Genomic DNA, 10,307 nt, shown 5'->3' with positions numbered 1-10,307 from the left:
TTTCAATTCGATACACTCCATCCTCTAATTTAATAAGATGAATTGCAATCAACATGGTGTGAAAAGAAAACGAATTTGTGGTATGATTTCCATTGACTTGAAGATATAATTAAGTTTGTTTGAACAAACGTAAACATGATCAAAACAAATATGCAAATTCAACCAGGAAGAAAAAAGTTGCATACTTTTACCTTGGTAGGGCCGTGAGATTGTCTGATTTGGCAATCAAGCATATAAATTCTTATGTATGATGGAAATAAAGAATGGAAGATGCAACCATCTTGGTTCCTTTCATTAATCTACATTATCTTCCTTACGCATCATTAAATACAACAGGCCATGAAAATGTATCGAATTTGCATAAAAATGTGTGCAAACATTATAATTTAATTTATAGGATAATTTTTAACGAACGTGTGGATTAATTTATGTGTAATTGTTTTAACTTAACTAATTGAGTATATTGGATTCAAATTTTGGACATGTAATTGGGTTAAATATCTACAAATAAAATTTTGTCATTCATAATAATTATATTCGACTAAAATATGATTTCTTCTAATAGATAATATTTGAGGATTAGACCAAAAAATTATTAGATGTTTAGGATTAAAAATGTATTTCCAGAAATATATACATGAAAATGCAATATTTTTATATTTGTTACAAATTTTTTAAAATATTATTGGATAGTATTGATTACTGAGAATGTAGAATTTTTTCTTTTCATTCACATGAGGAGGAATGAGTAAGTGATATACTTATGAGAATATGAGAAAGTTATTCTCTAACATATATGTAACTTTTATTTTTATTTATTTATATTTAAATCATTTTAAATTTTGAAAAATTATTCATAGAAATATTAAAATGGAACCAAATGTATTTTTTAAATATCCACTCATGCTATTCTCATATTATATTCATAGGAATAACATCTCCAAAAATGAAAAAGATTATGTGAAATAAGCATTCCTAATTTATTTATGTTTGAAGGAATATTTAATTTCAATTATATTTTGAGTTATCTCGGTTTAGTTTAGTTTCATTTTTTTATTGGCAAATGTTAGTTATTAATTGTTAATTTATTAATTTCATATTTTATTAAGAGTATAATTTCTTAAACAACTATGTATTCATGATATAATTTATTAATTTAATAAATAATATTTTACCTTTTTTTGCACTAAAGATATCTCCCAATCAATAGTTTAGACCAAATCATTTTTAAGGGAAAAGATAACTATTCTAGTCGTAGCAAAATTCTATATGTTTAGGAATCAAGGTCAATGATCATTTATAAATATTTTTTCCTCTCATCCCATTAAGATGTCTTTTACAAGGATAAAATTATTGTAATACTCTTACAAGAGTATATGATTTAAGATTGGATCAATTGATATATATTCTCCATAAATTTAGCTAATTAAATCTTTATTTATTTTATTATATAGATTTATCTAATTATTAACATCATTTAATATTTTATTTTCTTTTAAAATATATTAAGATAAAACATGATAAGATTTAAATTATTCTCAATATTATATTATTATAATAAATCTTTTTAATTAGGATATGAAACGGTCACGCTTTTTTTTATAATTATAAAATAATTTCAAGAATCTTTTAATCTTTTTAATTTAGTTATATATTTTATTTAATAAATTAATTAAATTGTACTATTTAATACTGATATCAATGCATATATTATTTTAATATCAATTTTATTTACATTAAAATAAGTATTTATCTTTTGAATTAGATAAAACTAAAATACTAAAAATATATCATATTAACAAATAATTTGATTCGATTCCCTAAAAAAACAAATAATTTGATTAATTAGATAATTAATATGTAATAATATAAGTATAATACTACTACATAATACCGTTAGTAGAAATTCGTAGTAATGTTTTTACTATCAATTTATTTTCATTAGACCAAGACTGTATTGATAGAGGCTAATTCTAAATTTTGTATTTTTTATACTTTAATAAATTATTTTTTTTACCAATGAAATTTCTTTTGTAATATGTGACGGAAGCACTGATTGACTTTTTGGTTCAGACATTTAATGTCTAACATACCTTGAATATTATTTTTTTTTTTTAAAAATACTTTTTTTCAAACCAATGAAAAATACTTCTAGAAATCCAAACGGATACATATAATTTTTTTCTATTTTTTACTATTAATTAATTTTATACAAAATAACTTTCTCATAATTTTAAATTGATTTTTCCAAATAGAAAACAAAACAGTTGCATATTTTGACCTTATATATTGGATCATGCCACATGAAGGACGATTTTTTCGATTGATGAAAAATTATTAAAAATTACATTATTCTGTATATTTCACTTTTTAATTAATGAATTTTACTTGTAATTTTATAAACTTTTTAAATAAATTTTAATTATTACTAATAATAAATAATGAATTAAAAAAATATGTTAAAGAAAACATGATTATTTTTTAACCGTAAAATCAAAGAAAGGTATTAAAGGTGAGGAGTTTATAATAACGCACTTCAACTTGCTTAATCAATTAATTTTAGTAAAAAAATATATGATTAGTACACCTTTATTTCATAATACTTTTTTCTTTTGTTGAAGTGCAATTTTATTTAATAATAAGTGGTTAGTCGAGTATTCAATTTTCTTAAATAATATTTTGAATTTAAATTTTATGAATGAAAAAATCATGATTAAAAAAGAATAATTTAATAAGATTAATTATCAACAAATTCTATCGATCTCCGTCCTAATAACATGATTATCAGAATAAAGTATTATACATTAGAAAAAACAAAACGTTTTCTTTCTCCTTCCATAAATACACTCATCAACCTTCGTTTCTTTCTGTGCTTTCAATTCAACCTGTGAGATCCGCGAGCTAAAACTCCCACACTCCACAGCTTTTCTTGTTTTCCTTTCCTCAGATCAGATCTTGACGCCGTTATGCTTAGAACATTAGCTAGGTTCGTCATCTTCAACAACATTCCTTCCTTTCTAGTAGTATCAAACCTTAACCATTTAATTAATAATTGGTCAATGTCTTCTTAATTACTAGTACTATTTTCTTGTACAGCCTTTGCCAAGTTAAATTACTTGCAGCTATTGGGTTTTTGATTAAGTTTGTTTGTTTTGATTAAGATTCACATAATCTTTTGCAGGGTGTTCAAGCGAGCCACCCTTGCCAATGACTTGCTTCAAAAACGCAGCAGATTCTATGCAACCACGGTTGGTGGAAGAAGGTGAGTCTCATTAAAGCTCTTTATTATAATTGCTGGTGTTCAAGTCCTGCTCTTCATTTAATGAGTGCTATTATATATCTGAATTCTTTGCAAAGCGTTGAAACATGTAGTAATTTGATATTTGAGAGTAGCAACTTATATTTTTTATCGGAAAATATTAGTTGTTAGGTCATGAGAAAAAATTTGAATCTGTCATTTCTTTCCCATTTCCTTCTCAACTTATATTGTTTTAATCTTAAAAGTGTGTTTGAAAACATTGCTAACAAGTTCTCCCTACCAGGTTGTGAACTTATAAATAATTTCATTCTGCAGAAAGATTAAATTGTAATTTTGTCTTTGAAAGTTTAATCTGAATTATATACTAACTCCTTCCCATAAATGAATTATATATACTATTTTTGATTTTATTTTCTGGGCTCCGATTACTTTTCCAAATCTCCACGACGTTAGTGTGGACTGTGGAGCATGCTATTATATTTATATGAGGAAAAAAAATCATTCTCTTTAAGTTTTATATTTTCTTTCATATAACTTTCTGGGAATGGATAGCAGAGTGATGACGGTGGGGCTTGGAATTAACTTGTTTCTGATTTGATTTATATATATTTCACAAGTAATGCTATTTAGACATTTATAATTTTTTAAAACACCGACCAATACTTTTTTTTCTTTCTATTTTATCTTCTTACTACATCATGACCATAATTATACTTTTCTCTTTCCCATCAAGTGTTGAATAATATTTGGGATGTCTAAAAATCATTTTTGATATTTCAGCATATAGGAAGTAAAAAAAAAAATCACTACATGTATTGTTCTACTTCAGTTCTTAACAGTTCATATGTATAAAGAAAAAGTAAACAGAAAAAGGTTACGGCAAATCTAAGACCACTACTTATCTCAATTTTAGCGTTGCGTTGACAAATAAAAAGCAACACACTGTAGAATATATGGTTAAGTACTTAAGTAGTTAAGTTCCTTGAAGTTAACAGAGACAGAGAAATAAATTTAAACTGTGACAACGGAATTCCGTGAAGCACATGGAACAAATTGTGCTAGCTGCCTCCAATTTGCATGTTCTCATGCTGTAGATCTACCAAACAAAAACAGCTAACTTGATTTAATTGACCAGTTTTATTTTAAACGTGTCAGCTGCTTAAGTGATTCTTGTAGATTTCCCAACTAATAATGGAACGAAACAATACAAAATTTTGAAAACAATTTCAATCCCTTTTATACACACAAAGTCGTTTTCAGCCTGGTAATGACATTTATAACCAGAATTTGTAATTTAGTGCGAGTGAATTAGGGTCTTGTTTGGATAAATTTCACCATAATCACTTATAACAAAAATAAGAAAATAATTCATGCATAAGTTAATTTGTATTTTTTTTAGCAAATTACAACAATACCTTTTGAGGTTTCTATAATTACATATAATCTCATCCTATTTTATTTTCCTACACTAACCTCCTTTAAATTTGAAAACATTACAGTAACATATCCTTATATGTTTAAAAACATAACCTCGGGAGTGTTATTATAATTTATTCTTTTTTTCATTTAACTTTTTAAAAAACTTGTTTTTAATTTATGTATAAGTTAATTTTAATTATGAGATTTTTTTTTTATTTTCTTATCTTGTAAGTATTTATAGAAAAAATTATTCAAACAAAAGCTTAAATAAATTACAATAGATCATAGATTTAAATCTCCATACAATTTGGTATATAGAAAGACACGAAGAGAAGTACGTCAACTTTCTTATTCTTAACATTGGTACTTTATCTTATGTTGATCCTCTTGACTTTATCAAACCCCATTACCAAGGGTACTTTCTCTTTGCTATTACTTTTTTCAAGTCTTTTAAGGAATATGCAAAATCTTAATCAATCTTGTAGGAAGAGAGAATTTGGTCCACGACATCATCCTCCAACTTTGCGAAAAAGAAATGATGCTTTTTGATTTAGACGTTGAGATAAAGCCCATAGCATTATTTTAGTTAGAGGCCATCATCATCATTTATGAGTATTCCATTATTCCCATGATCCCATTTTCTTTTTTCTTCCCCCATGATGATTGACATCCATTCATTTCGGTTCCAAAAAGTGACAGGTTAGAAGGAAAAGTGGCACTCATAACTGGATCAGCAAGTGGACTCGGCAAGGCCACGGCCCATGAGTTTGTCCAGCATGGAGCCCAAGTAATCATTGCTGACAATGACACCAAACTAGGCCCACAAGTTGCAAAAGAGTTGGGCCCATCAGCCCACTACACAGAGTGCGACGTCACTGTGGAGGCCCAAGTGGCGGATGCCGTGAACGTTGCCGTGGCCCACTATGGCAAGCTGGACATCATGTACAACAATGCGGGCATCCCAGGCCCATCAATTCCACCAAGCATAGTAGACCTAGACCTTGATGAGTTTGATAGAGTCATGAGGATCAACATAAGGGGAATGATTGCTGGTATAAAGCATGCGGCCCGGGTCATGATTCCAGTGGGATCAGGGTCCATTCTATGCACATCTAGCATAAGTGGGGTTTTGGGTGGGCTTGGGCCTCATCCTTACACAATATCAAAGTTTACAATACCAGGGGTAGTGAAATCTTTGGCTAGTGAGCTATGCAAAGTTGGGATTAGGATCAATTGCATATCACCAGCTCCAATTCCTACACCTATGGTTTTGGCACAAATTGGAAAGTTTTATCCTGGTTTAACCCAAGAACAGATAGTGGGCATTGTGAATGGGTTTGGTGAGCTCAAAGGTGCTAAGTGTGAGGACATTGATGTGGCAAAGGCTGCATTGTACTTAGCATCAGATGAAGCAAAGTTTATTTCAGGCCAAAATCTCATTGTGGATGGAGGGTTCACCAGCTTTAAAAATCTTACATTCCCTTCTCCAGATCAAACTGCTTAACCTCAACTGTTAATTGAGTATAATTTCTATGCATTATTGTCGGTGTAAATCAACCAACGAGGAATCATGTTAGGTATATGACAATTATAATTGGATGAGTTTAAAATTTCTTTATATTGTCAGTATATAGACTATTTTCTCTTGTTGATTTATGTAATGTATTATGGTTGGTTTAAGAGTATGTTGAAGTATTTTTTTTCTTTTATGGTTGGTTTATGAGTATGTTGAAGTATTTTTTTTCTTTTTTTCCAAATTTAAGAAGTCATCTATTTATGTTTTGATCCAATGAAAAGAATGCCGTACAAAAATTGAGATTCAGTGAAGTTCCGAAGGACTACATAAGGGTGATGAGATCAAACTCCTGTGGTATATGTTTAAGGCATAGATAGAGATAGGGATAAGAGTGAAGAGTCCTATATCTGGTCTGGCCCAAGGGATGGTAGACATGAGCAAGCTGCATGTGCCCTACATATTTGATACTTCGTTATGGTTACTTTTGTTTACACACATTTATTATGATGTACGTGGGACATAGGTGAAGGTACAAGTGATTCCATTCTGCATACATACAAGTTTAATTTCCAAATTTTATTCATATCATCACGAGGGTTACAACTCAAATATTAATAGACTTACCCAACTATAGCTAGCATGTATTGTAGCCAAGATGTCTTCTTATCTTGCTTGGAAACGTAACCTAATATCTCAAAATAGTATGGAATAATGAAATATAAATTAATAACTTTTTTTTTAATCATAAGAGTCAAAGACATATTTTAGAAGGTTTAGAAAAATTTAATAAGATGTTTTCTTGATTAAAAAAGTCATACCATCTTCCAGTATAAAAAAGTCTATATTTACTTGATTATAATTGTCTTAAGGAAACAAAAGTATCCAATAAGATTTGTCTCACGTTTTTAGAAATCTATATTCCTATATATCTAAAGACAAAAAAAGATGTTTTCAAAAGATAAAACAGAAGGACAGTACACAATTTTCAAAAGGGTCGTTATTTCAAATGCAATTTATGGAGGTAAGGATAACTTTTAGCCTTTTATATTTAGACACGAAAATTCCTATAAATTTAATGTTTATTTAAAAGGGAAGCGAAAGGAATAATACTCATGTAAAAACATGGTAAAGTTTACTTTTGTATAATATATAAATATATTTGAATGTATAATTTATATTTCAAATTTACAATAAATAATTTAAGTTATAATGTAGGTTTATTTTTAGTTATTGACTATCTCTTATGAAAATAATATAAAATGAATATTTATGATGTACATTACACATACTAAAATATTAGTTTAAAATATAAGAGTGGATGAAATAAAAAAGTTTTATGATCAACAATAAAACATGTTTAAAAAATATTTTTAAATATATAATTAGTTTACTTCACTTTTTTCTACTTTCCTTTTGTGTATGTATATTTTTTTATATTAAAAATTATAGGAATTTTTCACTAAAAGGCAGAAAAACTTTCTCTTTAGATATTTATTAATAGATACATACCTAAAATTTAAACTCAAAACCATCAATTAAATTAGAACAACTTCGCGCTAGTTTATCTAATCATCTTACTTGTATATGTTTGAAAAGATTATTTTTCCCTCTTTATTTTTATTTTCAAATAATTTAATATTTTATAAAATATGTAATAGAATATAAACAGAAAAACGTGTACTTTACTCGGTTAGTAGAGAAAGATAAAATGAAAATATCAATTGAAATGAAAGGTGTAAAATAAATAAAAGGTAAAAACTAATGGCGGGAAAAAGTTCATTTATAAGGTCACATGTATCCAATTGAAGACAGATTTTATGTATTTATATAGATAATATATTTATCTTGAGTTGTAAGGTCAATCTTAAAATATGTGGACATACATAGACATGAAATCCTTACGTCAAATAATATTAACATTCATGTTTAAGTGTTGTAAATATTTTACAGGTATGCCTATATGAAAGTTTCCTTATATGTTTTACCTTGTATCACCATAGAGATTAGAGACTAGAGAGGCAGGGTTTGAGACTTGGCAAGTTGGCATCGAACTCAGAGTATGAGAATTTTCCTTATAAGTATTAATATTTTGTATCACTTGAATAAATATCTACATTGCACAATACTAAAAATGTTACTTGGAAACATATTAATCATTTTATTATATGGATGAATAAATATTAATAGAAAATGGTTTTTGTACTGCTCAATAAAAAAACTTTTTGTATGGATAGCTCGGTAAATTTCGAAATTCTCTATGGGTACGTATTCAATATGTGATTCTTGCAGCAATACAAATACAACTGTAAAAAGTAACAACTAAAAAGAAAGAAAATATAAATGGAGAGTGTGAGCTGTGAAGACAATGACTTTTATACATTCCTTTGCCATTCAATTACTATGGTCCCACATTTTTGTCTGGACTTGGCTTCAACCTTGCATGGGCTTGTGACTTCTGCCCCTTCTTTTGTGCTTCTAATCTCCAAAAGGATCCAAGAAGCTTTCTTCTTCTAAACATGGTGATGTGTAATGTCATTTTACTAAAATGCACATACGATAATCATTTTACAATTAAATACAAAAAATAAATTATTTTTTTGGATCCAAAGGAAGGAGTCAAACTATGAAGGAATTAATAATAACTCACGCAACATAGTTAAATTTTAAAAAAACTAAATTTAAAGTTCAATATTTTATATATTTATCTTATTATGCTTTTAATATCTAGTCTAGATATATAAATGGCACTCCTATTCAATAATAGATTCTAAAAAATATAAAAAAGCTTTTAATTGGGTGCGAAAGGCCGAAAGCCCAAAACTAATCATGAAATAAGGGCAGATCTAGCTAGACTTAGAAGTATGGCTTTAATGTACAATCAATTATATATCAACAGCTGGGGTTTGCTATAGTAGGAAAATTTATATCCTTGTTTTTTTTTTCGGTAATGAGTGGCTTCTACAAATAAAATTAAGTAAAATGCTAAAAATAAATTCTCATACATATTCTTTTGAATATACTAAATTTTTAATAATTTTTTTTAATTTATAAATTTTAACAAATTTAACCAATGAAAGACTGTATATTAGAAATTGTGTTCCCACCATTCCTCTAAATTTAAAGCTATTTATTCTATATTATAAAAGATTAATTTCATTAATTAATAATATAAATTAAATGACTTTTAAGATTTCAAGAGTTTATCCTCACGAAATACTTAAAAATGTTTCATAAGAATAATAATATAAATGAATTCTTTCGTATTTTCTTGATAAATGATAAACATATTTTTATAAATTGTTAGAGTTGAAGTCTAAATGTGATGTGGTACATGAAATATAAATGAAAAAGTTAATTATATATAAGTAAAAAAAAAAACTTACTTTAATGTCGTGAAGTTTTTATATTAAGGATGATGTGAAATTCATTTAATATATTTATATGGTGAAATTCATTTAATATATTTCATTTAATATATTTATATGGTGAAATTCTCCTTGGACATGTCAATCTCCTCTGTTGGATAACATAAATATTTTTCAATTTTAAAAAAGTTTAATAGTGATATTAATGATTTCAGATGATGATACAGATTTATGCTTTGATGCAAGAGAGGACTTGCCCTTGTCTTGGCTCTCGCATGCTACTCTAATCACTCACTTTCTATCCCTTACCTTATTTGCATGTGAGCCACGTGTTGACGTCAAGATAGCGACGATAGTGTCACGTGACCAGTGATTATGTTTGAAACTGTTCTTAATAGCATGAATTATAGAAGATGGACCCTAAAATCTATGTTGGCTACGGAACCAAAGACGGTTTTGCTTTTCTCTGCCATCACGATAGAGTTTTCTGAAGCAACAACATTTCAACTAGGTCATTTGGAAGTCCGTTCAACTTTTCTTTCTAATCTATCTTATGTAAAATTATATCTTGTCGTTAAATAATCTCTATTCAAAATTTTATCAATTACTTTAGTGGTGGAATTTTCTTTCTTAATTTATTTTTTATTATTTACAAAACTCAGATATAAAAGCTTACATAAAATTAAAATGAGTTTTCGTTCTATTCTTTTCCTTGACGCCAGTGGGCCATTTTCATTTAAATCAATGG

At 27.6% G+C, this 10,307-nt stretch overlaps 1 protein-coding gene across 2 annotated transcripts; it reads left to right on the top strand.

Annotated features, from left to right (window-relative positions):
• The first annotated feature begins 2,766 nt into the window (after window positions 1–2,766).
• LOC100808525 (secoisolariciresinol dehydrogenase) lies at window positions 2,767–6,387 on the top strand. 2 transcript variants are annotated; one of them, XM_006598936.3, is made up of 3 exons: window positions 2,767–2,986; window positions 3,182–3,262; window positions 5,372–6,387. In XM_006598936.3, the coding sequence occupies exons 1-3, from the start codon at window positions 2,967–2,969 to the stop codon at window positions 6,180–6,182; spliced, it is 912 nt and encodes a 303-aa protein (XP_006598999.1). In that variant the 5' UTR covers window positions 2,767–2,966; the 3' UTR covers window positions 6,183–6,387. The 2 variants fall into 2 exon arrangements, with proteins under 2 accessions (XP_006598999.1, XP_003548897.1); XM_003548849.3 differs by having other exon boundaries at window positions 2,826–2,986; window positions 5,378–6,387.
• Window positions 6,388–10,307: the final 3,920 nt, after the last annotated feature.

Source organism: Glycine max, chromosome 16 (assembly GCF_000004515.6).
Source record: "Glycine max cultivar Williams 82 chromosome 16, Glycine_max_v4.0, whole genome shotgun sequence".
Classification (NCBI taxonomy): Eukaryota; Viridiplantae; Streptophyta; class Magnoliopsida; order Fabales; family Fabaceae; genus Glycine; species Glycine max.
Note: the sequence above shows the minus strand (reverse complement) of the source record. Positions and strands in the feature narration are given on the sequence as shown.

Bases quoted from the DNA above. Each gene is read 5' to 3' on its own strand.
- LOC100808525 (XM_006598936.3), top strand. From the start codon at position 2,967: ATGCTTAGAACATTAGCTAG. The intron at 2,987-3,181 runs GTTCGTCATCTT...AATCTTTTGCAG, and splicing joins ATGCTTAGAACATTAGCTAG to GGTGTTCAAGCGAGCCACCC. The intron at 3,263-5,371 runs GTGAGTCTCATT...GGTTCCAAAAAG, and splicing joins ACCACGGTTGGTGGAAGAAG to TGACAGGTTAGAAGGAAAAG.